The sequence below is a fragment of the Pinus tabuliformis genome, chromosome Q (assembly GCF_031772625.1).
Source record: "Pinus tabuliformis cultivar Carrire ecotype Pingquan chromosome Q, CPIR1, whole genome shotgun sequence".
In the NCBI taxonomy this organism is placed as follows: domain Eukaryota; kingdom Viridiplantae; phylum Streptophyta; class Pinopsida; order Pinales; family Pinaceae; genus Pinus; species Pinus tabuliformis.
In genome coordinates, this window is record NC_142296.1 from 1,305,146,149 (window position 1) to 1,305,169,233 (window position 23,085).

At 39.5% G+C, this 23,085-nt stretch overlaps 1 protein-coding gene across 3 annotated transcripts in view; it reads right to left on the reverse strand.

Moving 5' to 3' along the window:
- Nucleotides 1–23,085, reverse strand: part of LOC149224626 (putative serine/threonine protein kinase IRE4) — a 472,510-nt gene that overhangs the window by 85,916 nt on the left and 363,509 nt on the right. For 2 of the 3 annotated variants that reach the window (XM_089386195.1, XM_089386193.1), the window contains exon 15: nucleotides 5,912–6,070. In XM_089386195.1, coding sequence (XP_089242321.1) covers nucleotides 5,912–6,070 — 159 coding nt within the window. Of the gene's footprint in view, nucleotides 1–5,911; nucleotides 6,071–23,085 lie in introns of those variants that run through there. The other variant, XR_016249525.1, reaches the window with a different exon arrangement.

Genomic DNA, 23,085 nt, shown 5'->3' on the forward strand with positions numbered 1-23,085 from the left:
TTTAGGCAAAATACCTCCTAAGGGTTCTTACTACAAATTCACGAAAGAATAGATATTCAAGGATTAGAGATTTAGGTGAGTTAAGGTATAATTCAAAGATGGCGAGTTCAAAGAACCCTATGGTTAAATCTAGAGGGCTTAGTAAGTCCGAAAGAGGTTCAAATATGTTCCCAAACATATGCAATCAAGAAATTACATGTTGATGCTATAAACTGTTAAATTTCTAATACTTACCACATTTATTTCTCACGACAATTTAATTTATCCCCGGTTTATTACTTATTTACCCAAATAATAACTGAATCACCAAAAAATAAAATCATTAGTATCTTTAACTTCTAGAATTAGAAATATGCAACAGAAATAAATCAAAGATACAAATTACACACTACAAAAATTAATTAACCCACAAACAATTCTCCTTCATTCCATTATCGATAAAATCTGGGATTTTCGACCAATAGTGATGTGAAAATTTCTAAATCTACACATCAAAAATCCTACTGCAATCACTGGCTTATCATCTCCTACTTGTTATTACATTCAACAAGTTATTTAAGTTATAAGCAGTGATGAAAAACACTACTACAGAATACACTAGCATACAAATCATAAACTGAAATAGATATGAGACAAACACACAAGGGACGCCGTTATTTTTCGACAAACGTCCTCGGAAAAATCCAATGCGGGAAAACCAATGCAGCAGCTCTGAAGGTTTTCTATTATTAAGCGGTAGTTATAAATACAAATCTAGATGCCCTCTCGGCTATCCAGTTACAGAGATAAAATATATTGGCAGAAAAAAAAGTGAGATTACCTCACTTCATCCAGCAAAATCCCTCTGATCTGGCAACTGGACTGACTATCCCCGGCTACAACTCTTTTGCCCCTTCACATTAGCTGTGTGGGCCTACATGGAGCACTCTTAAACTCTGCATCAGCTCTGCGCTGCCGCCTCTACCTCTTGGAGCTCTGACATCAGCCTTCTTAGCTGATCCTGCTGCTCCCCGGCTAAGTTCGGACCTTTGCAGGAGGGCAACTCTTCCCCTGCATCAAGCAATGCGTGGGCCCTCCTGGCCTAGCGTCAATCTCCCTTGGTCTGTGTTGCCTCCTCTGGCCTGTCTCTGTCTCTCTCTACTGTGTATTCAAGGTCCCAAAGAAGATCCTCCAACCCCAACTATCCCTGCCCCTCTGCTACAACTCAGATCACCAGTTTGATTTTCTCAACAAACCAAGCCCTAGAAAAATTGAACTTCATTGATCACTTGGTCTATCTCAAACTAACCCTCAAGCCTCCTCTTATACCTTTCTAGTTGATGAATCAACGACTGAGATTAAGTCCCTAATCAACGGCTAAGATTAAATCAGACTTGATCCTCGACTCTTAGAAGCTTCTCACCAATATTTTTATTAATACCCATTAATATTTTTATTTTCCTAATTTTAGACTTTGGAACCCCATTAAAAATATTAATTATTTTAATAACTCACAATCCGAGTGGAATTTCTCCAAACGATTTCTAGGTCTTGGAGATCTTATGTATTCTAGCCCCTCCACAAAATTTCGGAGCTAGAGCACATCTGATGCTACCCCAAAAATCAACACTCCCTCTTAGCGAGGAATGTGCTCTAGCAATACTTCCCAACAGAAGTATCACATTGATCCATGGCATGGGTCCTCTGTTCTGCTGATGCTCGGCCTGTTGCCCTTCATCCACTGCACTGTTGCAACCTGTATTGATGCCCATGACACTACCACTGTCACTTCTACATTTGTACTACAGCTCCGTCTCAAACTGCTACATCATGCTGCCCATAACATTGCCACTGCTAACTGCTGCACTGCAACTCAGTTGCTAAGAAGTAAGCAATTGAATAGCCACCCAAAACTGACATATTGATCAGTCTAGATACCCCGTGATGCTGAAGCTACCTCTGCTTCTTATTTGTGCTGACCCTCTAATGCTACTGCATTGCTGCAATCTGCCCCATTCCTCTCACACTGCTGCAAACTCCACTGCGCTACTTCAAACTCTGGCACTCTAGCTCTGCCACTATTGTTGCATCATCCCTCGCACCGACTCCCGTCATTCTACTACTGTCATTAAGGGCTCCCATAGCTATATGTGATCCAAGAGTTTGGGCACCTTAAGGATCCTGCCCCTGTGTAGTCCTCCCGACTACAACTCAATGTCGCTCCACCTCTTCTCCAGAGGTTGCATGAGCACTCATGGCACAATCCTCATTATCATTCTCCTTATCGGCTTTTACTGGAGCTACCTTCGAGTCAGAAGCCTCTTCCTTGCCTTCCTCTGGGGGCACTGAGTGGCAAAATGTCCTAGTTCACCACACCTAACACATCTAACCTTGGATATATCCTTTTTCTTCGTTTTTTGTTGCCCAGGATGTCCCGATGATGCGAGAGTTGCATCCTCCTCCTCCATCTTGACTTGGTCTCCATTATTGCTACTTCCTGCCTTGGTCAGCCTCCTGATCTCTTTCTATCGAAGAAATGCCCACATTTCCTCCCAACTAGTGAGAGAAGCTCTACCCAAGATACTCTAGACAAATGTCTCCCAGTCTTCAATGACTGCATTCAGGGTAGTCCTAACCATGAACTTAGGATATGGTGTAGACCCCACGAAAATCAGCTGATCTTGAATCCCTTGCAGCTTGAGAAGGAAGGGACTGATCCCTTCTCCCTTCTACATCTGGAACTGTCTCAGTTGATTCTCCAATAGCATCTTTCGTTGAACGAAAGTCCCCTGGTACAAGGTGGTCAACGTCTTCCACATCTCCCTTATTGTTTCCTTCTCAACGATGTCTGGGACCACATGATCTTTGACCCCATCTAGAATCATGCATTTAGCCTTCACTTGGGCCTCCTCGTACTTCTTCAGTGGATCAGCATCGACTGGAACAACAACTACCTTCAATGAATAATCCTTGATGCAATTCTTGTCTAGGACTGCCACGATCCTGGCCTTCCAGATGACAAAATTGGATGCTCCATCCAATCTATCCTAATCCCTCAGTGCATTGACTGCCATATCTGCTCAAACAAATATAGGACTGGTTATTTCTCCCTCTCCTGTTGTTAATCCAGCAAGACTCGAATCTGGATTTCTTCGGCGCTAGAAATCCTCTAAGGAACAAACTCCTTTAGACTCCCTCTGAGTCTTGATTTCCTTCACAGAAATCCTCCGGCCAAATGTCGAATCACTCCTCTCCAATCCTCCTTTGCTGCTACAACCCGGATTTAGATTTCTTTGGCTAGAAATCTGTCGAGGCAGTGACTCCCTCTACCTCGGCTCTGTCTCCATAGACACTTTTATGCACCAACACCAAACAATGTCTCAACAGCTCCACTGATTGAATCCACTCTTCTCCTCCAACGCCCACAATCAACTGATTTGAGCCTCTCAGACTCTACGTTGGCCCAGAGAGCTGATGCAACCACTCGTGAGCTCCTCTTGGGTATTACGTCACCCTCTACATGCTCGAAATGCTGACGCAAGCACTACGTGAGCCTCTATGTCACTCCTGTAGTTGCTCCACTACCTTTGAAACAACATTGTCACTCGAGACAGCTGCTTCTCTACAACAAATTCACTAGATCTCCTGGTTGATGTCTTCAGTGTCCTATGATCTGCAATGCTCTGATACCATGTGAAAAATTCTGAATCTACACATCAGAAATCCTACTGCAATCACTGGTTTATCATCTCCTACTTGTTATTACATTCAACAAGTTATTTAATTTATGAACAGTTATGAAAAACACTACTGCAGACTACACTGACATACAGATCATAAACTGAAATAGATACAAGACAAACACACAAGGGACACCATTATTTTTGGACAAACGTCCCCGGAAAAACCCAATGTGGGAAAACTGGTGCAGCAGCTAAGGGTTTTCTATTATTAAGCAGTAGTTTTGAATACAACTCTAGATGCCCTCTTGTCTATCCAGTTACAAAGATAAAATACACTGGCAGAAACCTTAAGTGAGATTACCTCACTTCACCCGACAAAACCCTCTAATCCGGCAATTGGACTGACTATCCCCGGCTACAACTGTGTTGCCCCTTCGCATTAGCTGCGTGGGCCTATGTGGAGCACTCTGAGACTCTGCGTCAGCTCTTCACTGCATCCTCTGCCTCCTGGAGCTCTAACGTCAGCCTTCTCGGCTGATTTTGCTACTCCCCAGCTGAATTCAGACTTTTGCAAGAGGGCAACTCTTCCCCTACGTTGGCACTGCATCAAGCAATCGTGGGCCCTCCTAGCCTAGCGTCAGTCTCCCTTGGTCTGCATTGCCTCCTCTGTCTTGTCTCTGCCTCTCTCTGCTATGTATTCGAGGTCCCAGAGAAGATCCTCCAACCCCAACTATCCCTGCCCCTCTGCTGCAACTCAGATCACCAGTTCAATTTTCTCAACAAACCATGCCCCAGAAAAATCGAACTTCTTTGATCACTTGGTGTATCTCCAACTGACCCTCAAACCTCCTCTTATACCTTTTCTGTTGATGAATCAACGACCGAGATTAAGTCCCTAATCAACGGCTAAGATTAAATCAGACTTGATCCTCGCCTCTTAGAAGCTTCTCACCCATATTTTTATTAATACCTATTAATATTTTTATTTTCCTAAGTTTAGACTTAGGAACTCCATTAAAAATATTAATTATTTTAATAACTCACAATCTGGGTGGAATTTCTCCAAATGGTTTCTAGGTCTTGGAGATCTTATGTATTCTAGCCCCTCCACAAAATTTCAGAGCTAGAGCACATCCAATGCTACCCCAAAAATCAACAAGTAATACATGGAAAAACACAATATGGAACCTGCAACTCAACTTCCTTAGAATGATAAAAAAACACATATCGAGAAGATATAAAACAGATGATCCCTTCTGCTCATTGCAACCCAAGGACTAAAACCATATTTGCAGTAAATGCAATACCAATGTATTATTGAATCTTTCCAATGTTATGAGGACCAAGGTCTTCTATTTCCTTTCTTCCTTAAGTTGCATGCTTCAAAAGAGTCCATGTTCATCAAAATGACAATTTTTAGTATTCGCATTCACTACACTATTATTTTCTTCACAAGTGTGTTCAAAATGAATATCCTGGAAACTTTTTTCAAATGAATATCCGCTACACTATTATTCCTTTAACTTTTGAATTGCTACCTTATCTTGAGCTGCCAAATTATTACGCAATTATCAATTTCCTTTACCCTTGCTATCATCACAACTAGAAATGCCAAGACCTTTCTATGAACACTATCCTTCTCCCTCCTAAAAGAAACACTCCCACTGCTCCATCTCTTTCAGGAATACGAGAAGACAATATTTTGCATACTATCCAGCACAACAGGATGGGGAGTCTTTCTTTGCATTTTAAGAGTTCCAGCCTTGTCAATGTCAGGCCCAAGAAGATTTTATCTTTATAAAAATATGCTCTGGGGTAAGGAATAAGGATTATCTCATTCCTAGTTAGCAAGACTGATAGAGGAGGGTTGGTGAATTCCATGTTTTCTTGTGTGCCTGCCATCCAACTTTGAAGGGCCTTAACCACCATTTCCCCATGCCACCTTTCAGTACATATTCCCCTTCATCAATTGACAGAATTGTTTGAGGTTATTGGCATTTAGTGCTATCACTAGTCATGCAAAGTGATTAATTCAAGACTGGGGCAGGTTGTATGTCAAATAAACCTTAGTAGATGTTTAAGCTGGTATTATAGCTGCATTTCTATTTCTTACGGTGTTTTCAAATAACCACTGTTGCTCCTAAGACATCCAAACACAGCTTAGAATTATGAAAGCATAGTCTAATTGTACTATATGAAGGTAATTGTCTGCCAATCATACACAAGGTGAAAAATTACATCATACATACCCCCTCTTCAAGCCCAATATTTAATGAATTAGAACTTGTTGTACTGGTGGAAGAGTCACTTGAATCTAGATGCCCTTGTATTGCATGTGAGCTTTGTGAATGTCGTGACATGAAATAGCTTGTATCATCTGCACTTTCAGGAGTTGGTACAAAAGCTGCCTGCAAACAAGGAGCCAATATTTGAAGAATTAGTTATTTATTCATGTCATTGCAACATAACAATAACTTATAGGATGGTCTACGACCTACCCTCTATCTAGCATTCTTTGATGGATATGCATGAACTAGGACTTGAAACAAAATCCCAGAAAAACAGAGACAATTAGGATTACTAAATATTTCTGATCACTCTATAAAATACATCTAAAATTTCAATACTAAAAACTATGAATCATACTTAAATTATCCACAAAGTCAAGAACATACAAATACTATGCCTAATTTGGCCAACTTGGCAGTCCCCTTTTGCAAATACTTGTGAAGAGACTTAGTGGTAGGTGAAAAGTGAATAATATATTACAGTTGGTATAAAAGCTGCCTGCAAACCAGGAGCCAATATTTGAAAAATTAGTTATTTATTGAAGTGTCATTACAACATAACAATAATAACATGTAAGATAGTTTTCAACCTACGTTCTACCTAGCATTCTGTGATGGATATGCATGAAGGATTTGGTCACAAAAGAAAATTGCAGGAAAACAAAGACAACTAGGATCACTAAATATTTCTTGTCACTCCTAGAAATACATTTAAAATTTCAATAGTAAAAGATACGAGGCATATTTAAATTATCCTCCAAGTCGATAGCTAAATGCCAAATTTTGCAAACTTGTTAGTCCCCTTTTGCAGATACTTGTGACGAAACATAGTGGTTGCTAAAAAGTGATGGTGTATTTGTGGTATGTATATTTATATTTGTAACTCCTATGTTAGGAGACACTTCTATAGCTCACCTAACTCATCATAAATACTATCCACCTTCTAATTTTTGTATTTATGTATACACCTAACGAAATAAAGAGTGAACAAAATTTATATACCTAATGAAATACAAAATGTACAAAGTGTATAGTGATCACAATTCCTCTCTTGCACTCTTCTCATGTGAGTTTCTCATTAATGTCTCACTTGTGCACATATCAGTTAGTAGCAGAGCTTTTGATTAGGGCTTTTGAGTTACAGCAATTTTAGTTCGCTTACAGTCCTTCCCACTCATCTTTTTCCTCAAAATCTTGATGAACTTTGTACCAAAATTAAAGTGATAGCTATGTGGCAACTTCCAGATATTATCATTTAAGTTATTGGCATGCTTTTACAGTCAATCACGAGATATTCCTTGTTCATGCAAATTTTCCCACCCAATTATTTGTAGGTGTCCAAATTTTATGCCATGGTGGAACTCACAAAGTCTTTTATGGCATTCCACATTCCTCTGCCACATTTTAGTGAAATTTCCTCTAATTTTTTAGTAGATTCTTGTTACTGCTAAAACCATGAAATTCTCATTGCTTTCTAACTGTATTTTACATAAAAGATCACAAAACCTGAGGATTATCTAATGCTTCTAAATTTTTTGGGGGAATCATGAGAATCAACAATTTTTTTGTGCCATTTCTATTGTTTTCCTACAAATCCTTGCTTCAGCCCATTGAACTTGTCTTCATGACTTCTTAATGAACTCTGAAAGATACCAAGCTTCTGCAGGATACCAACATCATCCAAAAACTTGCTAATCACTTGTTGGAAATACGACAAGAACAAAATGAGTTCTTGGAAGAGCAATTTGCAAGCAAAGGTAGTAACTTCTAGAAGAAACATAGATCCACACTGAGTTCCAGATCAAGATGGGGAAGGATATGGTAGACCTATTCCAACAAATGATGGATTAAACACAACATCTAAAATAATATACACAAAAGCTACAAGTAAACAACAATTGTAGAAATGAGAGCCACAACTTGAATATGTTTATTCCCATAAGCTCAATATGAATTTTGTATGCCATTACTCATGCTACCCCTCATATTGTGTGAGAGGTTAACTTGTGATTTTCATCACATGATAGAATTTTCATGTGACATGTATAATATATTGAGATATTGATATACCTGAGACATACACCAATTTTTGCTTAATTGATCAACTTACTTTATCATCATAATGCTTGGGATGCACATTGGTTCAATGGTTTATATGGTGGCTTATCTTGGTGCTTATTTCCCTGTTCATGGTTGCACTTCATTCTCACATGGATGGATTGTCTTTGGTGGTTTGATATTGATGGGTTGCTCATGTATTGGTGTCCTTTATGTATTGCATGTCGATTTCTGGTAGCATCGGATATGCTCTAAGCCTCAAAATTTGCAAGGAGGCTAGGACACATGTATTCCAAAATACCTAGAAATCGTTTTGGGAAATTCCACCCGGAGACAGCTTCATTAAAATAATTAATTATTTTTTATGGATGCCTAAATCTAGACTTATGAAATTAAAATACTTAAAGGGTATTAATTAAACTGGGGGTGAAACTTCTAGAAGAAGACAGGAATCAAACCAAAATGATCTGAGCCATTGATTAGAATCTCATCTGGGTCGTTGATTGATCAATGAGAGGTTTATAAGAAGAGGCTTGTTGGGCATTTGGAAAATACATCGAGTGAGAGATCAGAGATCGATTTTCTCAAGAGCAGCACAACAGTTGCTGGAGAGGTGATCGAGGAGATTTCTTGCAGTGAGGGGCAGGGATAATTTTCCGAAGGAAGTTTTCCTGATCTAGAGAATGCAAGGCAGAGAGGACAGAGAGTAGTCTGGAGAGACAACATTGGGCCACGTAGAGGCAATGTAGAACTACGTTGTGGTACCATAGAGCTTCAAAGGGAGTTTGTATTTCTTCTAGGGAACAATCCGGATCTAGTGTCGGAGTCGAGGTGTGAGACCAGGAGGCTAGAGAGCCAAAGCTTCCAGTGAGCAAAGGATCGAAAGGAGGTGTAGTGCAATCCCAGCAACAGTGACACAGTAACTGCGTGGGTGTGACGCAGTATTGCGCAGAGGCTCATCTCCAGCGCAGATCAGTGCCAGAATTTCAAGTGACAAGGTGAGATCATCTCACTATCCTTTTGTCTAGTTAGATCTCTGCATAGGATTGCCAGTTTGGGCATCCGAAGAATTGTACTCAGAAATCACTGCATAATAATACAAACCCTCAGTTGCTGCACTGGTTTTCCCGTGTTGGGTTTTCCCGGGGACATTTGTCCAAAAACAACGGTGTCACTTGTGTGTGCTATTTCTTTCTTGCTCAGTTCATGTTTCCACATATTATTTAAGTTATGAAGGCTACAGTTGTATTTATTTCGATGTTTACCATATAATACTGTAAATAACTTGATTTAGTAAGAGAAATATAATCAGTTGTTGTAGTAGTGTTTCGAGGATTCTGAATTTTCACATGGTATCAAAGCGCAGGTGAAGCAAGAGAGCAGACCGAAAGAGCCAAGCGTTGAAGAGGAGGGAGATCGAAGTGTTGCATAGGCAGCATATCAAATTCCTAGAGGGATCACGCAGTCCAAGCCAGGAGGGCAAGATTCTCAAGGAAGATCTCTTTCTGAGTGAGTTGAAAGAGAGGTAAGATTTCCAGATTTGTCAGTGGTAGAGGGAGCAGCGCAACAGAAGCTTCAACGCAGAGGATTGTTCAGGTTAGACACAGTTTTTTGCAGTAGTTGTTAGGGCAGAAAAACGTCAAAAGAAGGGAGGAGACACTTTTTGAGGGAATTTCTTCCTCAGAGAATTCCTAGGCAAGGAATTCGATTTCTCAATTGTTGAGCAACAATAGAGAGGAGCAGATCTACTAACTCCAATAGGGAGTGCATAGCACAGCCTAGCAACAGCGCAAAGGAGAGAGGAGGTAGTTTGACATTTTGTTGGCAAAGATGGCAGCTAATGGGCTGAGAGATCAAGATTGGCTGGACGGAGCATCCAACTATGTGAGCTAGAAGGCTAGGATCTCCTGCCTTCTGGATGAGCATAATCTCAAAACCTATGTCGATAGTGTAGTAGCTGAACCGAGAAATGTAGATCCACTCAAGAATTACAAGGCTCAAATGGCGAACGCCAAGCAGTTGATCCTCGATGGAGTGAGAGATCATGTTGTATGTCACATTGTTGGCAAAGGGACTGCCAAGGAGATGTGGGATGCTTTGGCTACATTGTATCAGTGATCTTCTGAGCAGTGGAAGATGTACCTAGAGGTGAAAATGAGATCCACGAGGATGCAGAAGGGGGAACACATTGATCCATTCCTATCAAAGCTTCAAGAGGTCTGAGACTCGTTGTCAGCTGTAGGATCAGCACCTCAGCTCACCAAGATGGTGAGGTTAGACCTGAATTTAGTCTCAAAAGAATGGCAAGTGTTTGTCTAGAGTATCCTGGGCAGAGAGAGATTGCCGAATTGGGAAGGGATGTGGGCCGCTCCTCAGTAGGAAGAGATGAGGTGAGACTTAGTCAAGTGCAAACTTTATAGCAATAGCAACAGTGGGATGAAGCCCAAGGAGGAGGAAGAGAATGCAGCCCTTGCATCAAAGGGGCAGTAGGAGCAGCAAAGGCAAAAGAAGGACGTATCAAAGATCAAATGTTTCCAGTGTGGTGAATTTGGTCACTATGCTACATAGTGTCCTCTCAAGAAGAAGGGCAAGGAAGAGAAACGTGATCTACAGGCTGCAATCGCTAAGATCGAGGAGGAGTTTGCCATGATTTCCCAAATATCTGAAGGGGAGAGGTGGGGTGATCTAGTACTGTAGTTCGAAAGAACTACAAATGGGCAGGATCCTTGAGGAGTTCACCTCTTGGATCAATACCTTGCTATGGGAGCCCATATCAGAAGTAGCAAGATGGAACAGTGTCAGTTGATGCAGAGGAGTGTCGGAGTGATAGTTGTAGTGGCTAGGAGCGCTAGACGCTGAGCAGGGCATAGCAGAGTTGGCAACAGGGCAGTTAGCACATTGCAGAGTCAGAAGCAATGCAGAGGCTTCAGAGGGTCAGTGCAAAGACTAGCAGCAGTCAGAACTCCAACCACAGATGCATCATGTTGAACATCTGTTCAATATTTTGGATGTGTTTTTCATTGCGGTTGTTGCAGTTGCAACAACAACAGTTGGAGCAGAGTTGCAGTGCAGATGCAGTTGGCAGCAACATGCAGAGTCAGCAACAGCACGAATGCAGCATTTGCGCAGTAGTTGGTGGGCAGTGATGTCAGACATGAAAACAGTTCATAGGGAGATGTTACAGAGTCAGGGTGATGCTTCAACAGGTTGCATTACCAGAGCACATTCCTCACTAAGAGGGAGTGTTGATTTCTAGTAGCATCGAATGTGCTCTAAGCCTCAAAATTTCAGGGAGGCTAAGACACATGTATTCCAAAATACCAAAAATTGTTTTCGAAAATTCCACCCGGAAACAATTTTATTAAAATAATTAATTACTTTTAATGGATGCCTAAGTCTAAACTTAGAAAATTAAAATAATTAAAGGGTATTAATTAAACTGGGGGTGAAACTTTTTACAGACGAGGATCAAGCCAAAATGATCTAAGACATTGATTAAAATCTAATTTGGGTTGTTGATTGATCAACGAAAGGATTATAAGAAGAGGTTTGATGGGCATTTGGAAAATACATCGAGTGAGAGATCAAAGATCGATTTTCTAAAGAGTGCAGCACAACAGTTGTCAGAGAGGTGATCAAGGAGATTTCTTGCAGTGAAGGGTAGGGATAATTTTCCAGAGGAGAGATCCAGAGAGTGCAAGGCAAAGAGGGCAAAGAGTAGTCCAGAGACGTAGCACTAGGCCACGCAGAGGAAGCATAGAGCTACGATGTGGCATCGCAGAGCTTCAGAGGGAGTTTGTATTTTTGTTGGGGAACAGCCGGGATCTAGTGCCAAAGCCGGGGTGTGAGACCGGGAGGCCGGAGGGCCAAAGTTTCCAGTGAGCAGAGGATCGAGAGGAGGTGCAGCGCAGTCCCAGCAATTGTGACGCAGTAATTGCATGGGTGTGATGCAGTATTGCGCAGAGACAGCATAGAGGCTCATCTCCAGCGTAGATCAATGTTAGATTTCCTAGTGACAGGGTGAGATCATCCATTATCCTTTTGTCCAGTTAGATCTCTATATAGGATTTCCAGTTTGGGCATCCGACAAATTGTACTCAGAAATCACTGCAAAATAATACAAACCCTCAGCGGCTGCACCTGTTTTCCCGCATTGGGTTTTTCCGTGCACATTTGTCCAATAACAACAATGTCACTTGTGTGTGCTATTTCTTTACTGCTCAGTTCTTGTTTCCGCATATTATTTAAGTTGTGAAGGTTGAAGTTGTATTTATTTCGATGTTTATAGTACAATACTGTAAATAACTTGATTTAGTAGGAGAAATATAATCAGTGGTTGTAGTAGTGTTTCAGGGATTCCGCATTTTCACATTGCATGTGTTTTCTTCATGGATCAACTTATTTAATGATGCTTGCACATTTGCCTCACATGATCAACCTTTGCATCATAGTAATTGCATATTTCTATGGAGGCTTGGTCATGGCATTGATATTATATGATGAGAAGTGGTTCTTGTAGAGGAGCGACCTAACTCTTGAAGTGTCCATTATGCTCCTACAGTGATGTTTCATATAATACACAACCACTTTCCTACCATTCTCACCCTCTTACACATTTGGATTTCATGCATACTACTTGATGATGTGATGGAGAGGCCTAGAGTTTTGAGGCTAACTTGGCATGGTTTTAGCACTTGAGTACGACCTTTGAGGAGTGCTCTACTCTCATTGATGGCTTTATGACACATAAACTTTGCAGCTTTTGAGAAAGTTGTCTACCTTGGGAGTCATGTCATGTGTCTTGAGAGTTGTGATAGATGTTACCTAGGGTATTGTGAAGGTGTCGAGAATTATGACATTGCCTAGGGAATTGTCATGTTTCCTAAGGTATTGTGACATGCATTGGCAACCATGAATTTTCCTAGAAGCCTTATCATAGGTTTTGAATATGGTATCAACATTTTGGCATAGGATTTACGTGATTTTCAGCCTATGAATGAGGTTTGATGGTGTTGTACTTCTTGGTGAGGGTGACCTAGGGTTTGGGGTGGTATTTGATGAGATAATCGCTCACTTTTGTAGAGTGATTCATTGTTTCAAGGTTCTTCGAGATTACTATACCTGGAGAGGCCAAACCACTTTTTATTGCACAAAAGGACTTCAATACTAGAGTGCTTGATTCCCTTCTTATATTTTGACGACATTGCAATTTATTATTGACATACATTACACTTCCATGGAGCACTCTACTACTTTCACACATGTGGAGGCATTTCTCATAGATCAAGGCTATTTTATCATTGGATAGAGATTGTTGCACACTAGTGGGGGATATTGTTGGAAATACTAAGAGGGGGGGGTGAATCAGTATGCCTTAGCAATTAGCACTTTTAAATCTTTTCAGAGGATTACTTGATCTTCAATTATTATTAATGTTTACGTAGTAATAACAGTAAATAAAAGAACACAGTAGGCACAAGAATTTTAGATGGAAAACCCCCTCCTGGTCAAAAACCACTGAACGCTTTTCTAATAAATTCCTTAATCTTTAGCCCCAACTGAAATGAAAGCAACAAGTTCCTAGAATTCTAGAAAAGAATTCTTCTCCATCTCCCACTGAAAGGACGCCCCAATGCCCTAGTCTCTCCAATAATCAACTGAATGGATGCCCCAACACCCTAGACAGACCTACCACCCTGAAGTGTTTGCTGATTTTTGATAGCATCGGATGTGCTCTAGCCTTCAAATTTGGTGCAAAGGCTAAGGCACATGAGATCTTCAAGTCCCAGAGATTGTTTGGAGAAATTCCACCCAGATGAGAAGTTATTAAAATAATTAATATTTTTAATGGGTTCCTAAGTCTAAACTTAGGAAAATAAAAATATTAATGGGTATTAATAAAGATAAGGGTGAGAAGCTTCTAAGAGATGAGGATCAAGTCTGTTTTAATCTTAGCCGTTGATTAGAGACTTAATCTCAATCGTTGATTCATCAACAAGAAAAGTATAAGAGAAGACTTGAGGATCATTTGGAGACACACCGGCAGATACTTAGTATCTCAAGGAAAATAGATTCTCAAGAGGAGATCGATTTCAAAGGGAGAGTTGCAGGGTGGATGAAGAGGAGGATATCAGCAACAGTCAATGACTGAGGAGGAGGTGACACAGGGACGTTAAGACGCAACACAGACGGAGATGCAATCCAAGAAAGACGTAACTCTCACGCAAGGTGACACAAAGGGACGCAGAGCCAAGCTGAGCCACACAGAAGAGGCAGAAGGGTCTCCAAAGTGTCAAAAAGTTTCTAGGAGAAAGTCTCAGGTGTTTTCTCTCAGTTTCTCTGTAAAATCATTCCTTGTAAAAGCGATTATTGTTGAAGATTAATAAAGCCCTCATTTGTTGTACCGGTTTTCCCACATTGGGTTTTTCCGGGGACAATTGTCCAAAAACAATTGTGTTGATGTGATTGGTTCTTGTGTATGTATTTTTCTCTGTCTAATTATGTGATAACTGCAGTAGAATTTATTTTAATATTTGCTGAAGGGTTCTTGTGTTGCAGTAGAATTTCAGGTTAGAAATTTTCACATGGTATCAGAGCAGAGATCCGGCAACAAGAGAGAAAAATCAACTATGGGTCAAGAGCACACTGAAGAGGCATCAACTCAAAGAGATTCACGAGGATTCCTATAAGAAGACACCTGAAGTGTAATATCCCGTTTCAGAGATATTCTCCAAAACCCCAGTAACTCCAACGAAATAAGCACAAATGATATAATAACCGGGAAACTCAAAATGATAAAAATAATAGTGGTGCAACATATAATAATGTAAACATGAAATATAAGCAGATACTCGAGAAATGCAGAGAGAAATGCGAAGCCATTTTATTATACTGAGTAACGGAATGAGTACAGCAGGTGATCATAAGGATGGCACCTCGACTTGCACCAGGCAAGTGAAGAAATACACTCAGAATAACAAAGGAATGGCCTCTCTCTGAACTGCATGGGATGATGCTGGAGAATTGTCGTGCTTCTGCTACTACTGGAAATCAAATGAGGATACGGGACTGTTCCCCTCCTCAGAAAATGTTGAAACTCTGGAATCAGCCTCTACTCAAGAAACCTAGAAAAACCCAAAAAGCTTTTCTGAAATGGTCGACCCCCGAAAATCGCCCCCTTAGGGAATCACGCAATCCCTCAAAGCTCTGCGCTACCACTAAGTAGAATATTCCAAAATACTACCTGATACTCTGCCAAACTCCTCCAATATGCAAGAGCTGATCTCTTGCTCAATCTCATAGCTCAACTCCTCCACAAACCCCTAATCCGGAACTGCCCCCAGAAGAACTGCGTCCCTCTCTCTCAAGACTGCGCAGTCCTCCAATGCTCAGCTCCACCTCAATGCCAAAGATCAAAACTACTGCAAAAATATTGCTGAAACTACCTTGCCTGAGTAGGCACTCGAAGTCCCCCGGGCTAAGGGTGAGATCTCCGAATGGAGACACTCAGTGCACTAAACAGTGTTGCAGACAGGCTAAACAACCAGCGTGCTCCAAGTCGAAGTGACTAGCTCAAATGCTCATAACTGAATGCCAAAATGAGGAGGCTCCTCTCTCCTTTATAGCATTGGCCTCTCTCAATCCCAAGGCTCACCTCCTCCAACGTAATCTCCTCTTGCCACATGTTCCTTTTCCCATCTACGCAGTCCCTCCAAGTGTCTGTGTGGGCCCCATCTCTGCGTGGTCCTTTGGCCCCCTTGGCTCCCCTTTAAGTCACAATGTTGTGCTACTAGGAAGTGACTTTTATTCTAAAGTGAGTTATGTCCCCTTTTCCTCACCATTTTATTTACAAATAACTATAGAAGGCAAAATTGAGCAAAATCGAATATTCCAATTAGCCATAGCTAATTAGGAATATTACATGAAGTCAGTCATTTCAAAATATTTGGGAGTTTGGCATATTGTTCTATACCCGAAAAAAAAGAGAAAGAAATTAGATCAAACTACTGAGAAAGGATATCTTGTGGGATATAGTATTAAAATTGGCAACTATGGCCAAACTCCATGCGGGTCATCTTATTTATGGCAGTTGATATTTTTCTTGGATCCCTCTCATCGAGAGGTATAGGATTGATCTAAAGATCATCCAATTCCGATAAGTATTCATGGAGTTATGAATTTATTTGTGTTATAAGACAATTTGTCAAGGTCAGCCAGCAACCAAATAAGCCCCACATGTGCTCAAGGGCCTGCGGCCTTGACTTGCGTCCTCTGCTCCAGCGTTCTGCCAGATCCAAGCCATCTTTGCTCTGCCAATTTGCATAATGTCTCCTCATCGCTTATATTCCTTCTCTACTCTCCACACATTCACGCAACTTTTTCTACCTGTATGCCGGCGGATCCCTTTCTCTCACTGTCTTCACCTTTGCTAACATGCTTAAAACCCTCTACGCTACTGCAATACCTTTCTTCTCCATGCAATTTCATTCAACATCGTGGCTCAATTCCTGCATACGCTGCCCATACGCTATCTCATAAAAGCCCACATCCTCTTAACGTTGCATCATACCAAACCCATTGCCATACCTCGCTTCGTCCACAACTTCAAACCCTGCTCACGCTACTGCCATCCTCACGCAGTTCTTTGGTCTCTGCGATTTCACCATCAGCATCTTCTCCAGCGCCCTACGCATCTCTGCTCCACCCATCCGCTAGCCATCTGCGTGCAGCTCTCCGCATTTCATTTCTTACTCGCAGATATGTCCAGACCACGCCTTTCTACGTGCTTCAAGGACTGTCCTCTCTGCCATCTGCGTGTTGCCACCATTCACGTGGTATCCTTCCTGCCTGCATTCCTTTCCCTCCACACGTTGCTACAAACAGCAAAGGCCCCTGCATTTTTTCCTTATCAAACCCTCAAGCATCCATCAAGGCTGCCCTAGTCGTCCCTGCTCCATCCCACGCATAGCTCTCGGCTTCCTCACCTTCGTTCTGCCTTGCCGTCGACTGCACCTACATAGGCATAGCAAAACTTATTCATTTTAACATTTTGATTTGTTTCATTTTATTTCGCTTTTATGTTTTAGTTGGCTAGGGTTAATCGTATGCACATTTTTGTTTAGTCTCTTTTGATTTTCGCTTAGGGTTAGCTCTTGTTTTTCTTTTCATTTAAATTTTTTAATTAGATTTAGATTTGATTTTATATAGTTTAGAAATTTTTGTTAATATTCCGATTTCATTTAGATTTTAATAAAAAAAAAATTAGTTTTAAATTTCATCTCATTTGTATATATTTAGTGTTTGTTTTAAATTTCACTTTCATTTAGTTTAGATTTAGATACATTTGTTTATTTTTATTAAAAAATTAAAAAAGTTTAAAAAATCCTAAAAAAAATTAAATTTTCAAAATTAAAAATCTAAAATATATAAAAAATCCTAAACATTTAAAAAATCATAGAAAAAATTTGGTGATTAAAGATTTTAAAAGCTAAACAAAAGGGATTTGTGCTTTAATGTTAAAAAAAAAAAAAAAAATTGTGGCCTATGGCCCATTAATTTTTATTTTTTTTAGCCTTTTTTTTATCACCTTAAAAGATTTTTAAATTTTTCGGTTACCATTAAGCATTATTGCCTAAAGAATAATTAAAGTTTAAATTTGAAGTTCTTTAATGTCATTAAATGCATTTTTTATGGGTCAAAAATGACAATTGTTTTAAATCTGGAATCTTTTTGGGCATTTGTGGATTAGTGTCACTTTTTCATCACATATTGAAAATCAATTTGGATAGCTTGTTTTATTAATGAAGGCACTAGTCTAAAATTATTTATATCTTGTGGTCATGTCTTGTTTTGGCATTTACTCTATCTGATTTAATCATTTAAAGCCATCAAGTTATCCATCATTAAAATCTTCTGGTGCTTGTTTGCCTCGCTGTGTCTCCCCACCCAGCTGGTTCCTAGTTGGTCTTCCTTTATCCCATAGAGTATACCGCCCTTAGCCTAGGGAAACAGCTTAAATGGAGAGATCAGGGATCAGGGTGACAGCCCCCAGTCTGAATGTTGTCGTAGTGCTTAAACACTTTGTGCGACAACAATTTTTGGCGTCGTTGCCAGGGATAGAGTTTTTTTGTCCCTGGCGTTTCAACGACATTCATTCTCCTCATATCATCTTTATCATTTGAGCAGACAATGACAACATTTTTTGGCACATCTTATCTTTTCCCCCATTCATTAGCCTGTCAAGCAGCCAGCATTTCCCAGCGTCATTTGATCTTTTCATCACCCTATCTTACGGCATCTCGGTTTGTTCCTTGTTTGGGTGGCGATTCCATTTCTTTTCATTTTTCCGAGACAAGAAGCCCTCCTTATATCCGATTGTTTGTTATCTTTTGGATCTTAGAGTAAGGTTCGTGTTCAAGTGGCGACTCCACGTCTTTCATCTCTTGATTTTCATGAACAGAGGTATCTCCCTATCATCCATTTGGTCCTTCATTATTCATCATGGATTATTCATTTACCCCGTGTCATTTTACTGATGTTCTCCATGATATTCTAGAAGCGTCCATTCGTAAATTATCTTTATTCTCGAATGGTGATTCAGTCGCTGTTAGAAAGCATTTATGCAAGTTTACTAGTATAATGCTCATATATTGTAGTTCTCCCCAGTATAATCAAGAAGATGTCAATTTATTTACCTTTTCTTTAGAGGGTGATGCTTTGAATTGGTTTAATAATTGTCCTGAAGATTCTTTCACTTCTTTACAAGACATTGCCAATGCTTTTAAAGATAGATATGGTTATCAAGATAGCTCGCCTTGTGCTCCTAAAATTATGCTACAGAATGAAAGTGATCTTGTGAAGGATCCAGCTGTCGATGAAAGATTTCAAGACAATTCTCCATATCAAAATGTGCCATCCACTTGTACTATTGCAGATCAAATCCATGATAGTGGGAAAACAGGGACAAATTATAAAATCAGTGTCGACAATGAAAGGAAAAATCAAAAGCAAATTATAGAAGAACTAATGCGGCCGGTAAAAAATATGGAGATCAACCAAGAAAAATTTGTAACTGATTATGCCAATGATATGAGAACTTTATGCACCCACCTGGAAAAACATGATAAGGAGATGGAAATCATGAAAATTAAACACTCTAATCACATAACCGACATGCAAAGTCAGCATGCTAAGGAAATTGAGACCATGAAAGCTAATCGTGACAAGGAAACTAATTTTATGCAAAGCAAGTTATCAAGAAGAAATAAGTTAGATTCAGAACAAATTGTCACCTCTGGATGAAGAAATGACCATCATGAGATTCGATTATAATAATCAGCAGGGAAATCATAAGAAAGAGATAAGCTATATGCAAAATTGTTTCATGGACATAAAAGCAAGACATGATAAAATTATAAAGGACATGGAAGTTGGTCAAATACCTCTTCAGAATAGATTATTGGCCATAGAATAAAAGCAGGTACCACGTGTCATAAATATAGATGGAATACATATCATCGAGAACAGATTAAAAATAATGGAAGTTAATCATTCTAATCAGATGTCCATTATTCAGAATCAAATAAAGGCTATGCAAGCTAATCATGTCACTCTACAAGAAAGATTCGTGAAAACTGAACTCAATCAAGCGAAGTTAATAGTAAGACATGTCAGAGAAATGGGTTCATTACATAACATGTTGGAAGAGAGGAAATCACAGGTCCTGTCTTGTTGTGAATATCCCGAGAAAGAGGCTAACTCCATTAATGAAGATTTTACTAAGAATGACATGATCGAAGAAGAAATAAAAAAGGGTCAAGTTATAACTCATGATACTTGTGCAACTGATACATCATCCTTGACAGAGCAGATGCAGAATGAAGAAAGACATGTCATCTAAGTCACATGACACGAGGACAAGAGACATGGAGAACACATAAATACGAGTATTCGACACGAGACGCAGTGACCCCGAAAACAGGACACAAGGAACACGTTATATATATATTAAAAAATACTGAAATATAGTGCTTGATCCATATAGATATGAATCATGATGATATCTATTTAGTATTTAGTATACACTGTTTACTATTTAGTAATTTACTAGTTAGTTTATTAATTTTACTACATCAATGATGTTCACAGTTCAATGTTCATTGTTCATTGTTCATGTTATAATTTTTGTTATCAACTTCAAACAAGTTTGATCATGTTCAAACTTCACATAAATTTATGAACTATAAATTTATATGTGTTCAAACTTCATTGTTGACCAGAGCATTAATCGAGCTTTCCCTCCCTTTAGACCTCGAAGGTGTAGTGAGCAATGAGCACATGACGGGGAGCTGGGATTTTTATTTCAACACACGATCTATACGTGGTCACTCGTGTATAATTAAGTTAAGTTTCGTAGGCTATAACACAACTTATAAGAAATTTAAGTGCTCCAAACTCTCGACAAAGCATGCGAACGCTCGTCTCCTACATCTCCAAGTCTAGGTCGATGTGAAGTTGTGAGCATTGCGCTCGAATCTGATGGAATTCCTCACACTGCACAACAAATTGGATTCTAGCGACAAGCAAACTCAACTTCGGTGGCGAACAATGACAAAAAAAACCCAAAAATAAACCATGTTGCAGGTTTTAAATGTCACTTTTCATGGGACACGTGTCCTAAGAACCAAAAACGTTAGTGCACGTTTTTGACACGTCCAAAACCTGTGTCTCAATTGAAGGACACGAAGAAAAACGTTTTTGACACGTTTTAGGGCGATTTTCGTGTTCGACACGTGAAATACGGGACACGAGACCCTGAGGCACGCGTCTTGTGACTTAGCATGTCATGCATATCTTACATACTTCATCTGAGAGTTTCGAAGCAGAATGTTCTACATCATTAGTGATACAGCTTGCCACGAAGAAAAAGCGCAAGCGAAAGAAAATGAGAAAAAGATTTGATGCATCAGATGGCCACGAGCAACTTGATTTTCGGATAGGAAAAAGTCCTACCGTATGCAGAATTGGACATGGCATATCCGAGAAGCAGCCGATAGATTTGCCTAAAAGCAAGCAAATGCTCAGTATACACTGTATTAAATGCATCTGATGCCATGGGGCATCCTCTGTATTTCTAACCCTACTCCTTGTTTTTTCAGCATTATCAATTCTGTTTTAGGATTAGATTTACTTTTCATGTTACTAGATAGTTAATAAATGAAGAGCTTATATCTTTCCTGTGCTTAGTGTTATATGATGAATTTTGGATGGACGCTACTTATGTTTTGTTGTGTGTTGCTTGGATACAGATTCTGGATTCTCACATTCCTATAGTGCAGCAACATGTCCCCAAGTAGAGCCAGATGTTAACCACTACGTGTCAACTACCCATAGTAGTACACCCCTTTTTTTTTGCAAAAGGGATAGCGCTTGATCGATATGTTCGTGCCATTCGACTATCATCATCAGCCTAATCATGCTATTTTATAAACCCTATCTGCATGTGTAAATTGTAAATAATCTTAGTAGATCTGTGTCATGTATGTAATTGCCTAGGTAAACCTAGTTTTCTAGTGATGATCTACGTTCTAGAAGGTTTTTTGTCTCACCGATCCACAATCGACAGAATTTTCTTTCAGCCTAACCCCAAAGCCGGAATGGATTTTGTCATTAGAATCTTAGGGGAGTCCTAATGTGCTAGATCAAGTCTATGTAAAAGTGATTTGGAAATAGTCCTAACTATTTGGTTAAGTTATTACAAATTGCTTGATTTGCTAGATTATATTTGTGTCGCAGAATTGGGCAGTCTATGAAGGTCTATGTCATATGGGTCTTCCCCCTTGAGATGTAAAAATGTAAAAATCATGATGTAAAATGTCTTGAGGGTTAGAAAATGTTTTATCCCCTCATAAGTCCTAGGTCCTAGGTGATTTTTCCAAAGGCTAAGTTCGAGGGTCCCTTTAAATAAATTATAAAATAAATAAAAACTAAAAATAAAATAAAATAATAAAATAACTAAAAGTCAAAGTTTTGAGGAAATAAATGCAAAATTTTAATTTTTTAATATATTAAAATGCATTTAAAATTTCGACGGATGAGATTAAAAGAGATTTTGATCCTCATCGACGGTCGAGATCACTTTGACATGGATTACTCGAACTAGCCGTTGGGAAATTTTTCTTTAAATAGGGTGTCAGGGGTCATTTGAGATCATTCGATCTGTGAGTCTTGTGCTAAAGAATGCTCTCTTGTAATCGATTTTTTATGTGCAATAAAGAAAGGCTTTGGGGTTGAAATCTTGCTAGTGTTACTCTCCTGGAAATGTTGTAAGATGTTTTGTTTATGTGCATAAATTTAATTTCAGCCATTGATGATAGCGTGATGAAGAGTGATTTTAAACACAGGTATCTTGTTTATTCACTAGGGTTTGAATGGTAGTTAAATTTATGAATATGATGGCAGGTATCTCCATTACATCTGGATTTTAGTATCGTTTTCTCCCTCTTTGTTAATGGTTGAAGTAAGTAGTGCAAGAAAATTTGATTTCAAGATCATCGGGCGTTTGGGGAAGTTCGCGGCTGAACCAACCAACTCCCAAAAAAAGCATTTTCTGAAAAGCCCAGTTGGTTTTGATCCCAGGGTTATCATTAAAAAAAAATTCTGATGAATGCATGAAGGGTATTCTTAAGCACCTCATGAAGGGTATTCTTAAGCACCTCATATTAAATTTAAAATTTTGAAAATATCTTTGTGGCATAACGATAAATCTGGCTACTTAGAGCCTTCAGTTTGTAATTACTGTAATTATATAGCTAGTTTTTAGGTTTTTTTTAGTTTCATTCCTGTATATATTTTTCTGGTTGCTTGTTTTCGTCATTACAGGTTGCAGATCTAAAGGTGAGCTTCGATCTTGAAGCTAGATCTAGGCCATGGAGGGTAGGATCTGGCCTCAGAACCAATTATTTGCAGGTGTACAGTTCTACTGCTCAGGGTTTCGTTTTGGTTGCAGAAAATTTTCGAAATTTTTTTAGGGCTTGCAGCCTTGACTTGCATCCTCTGCTCCAGCATTCTGCCAGATC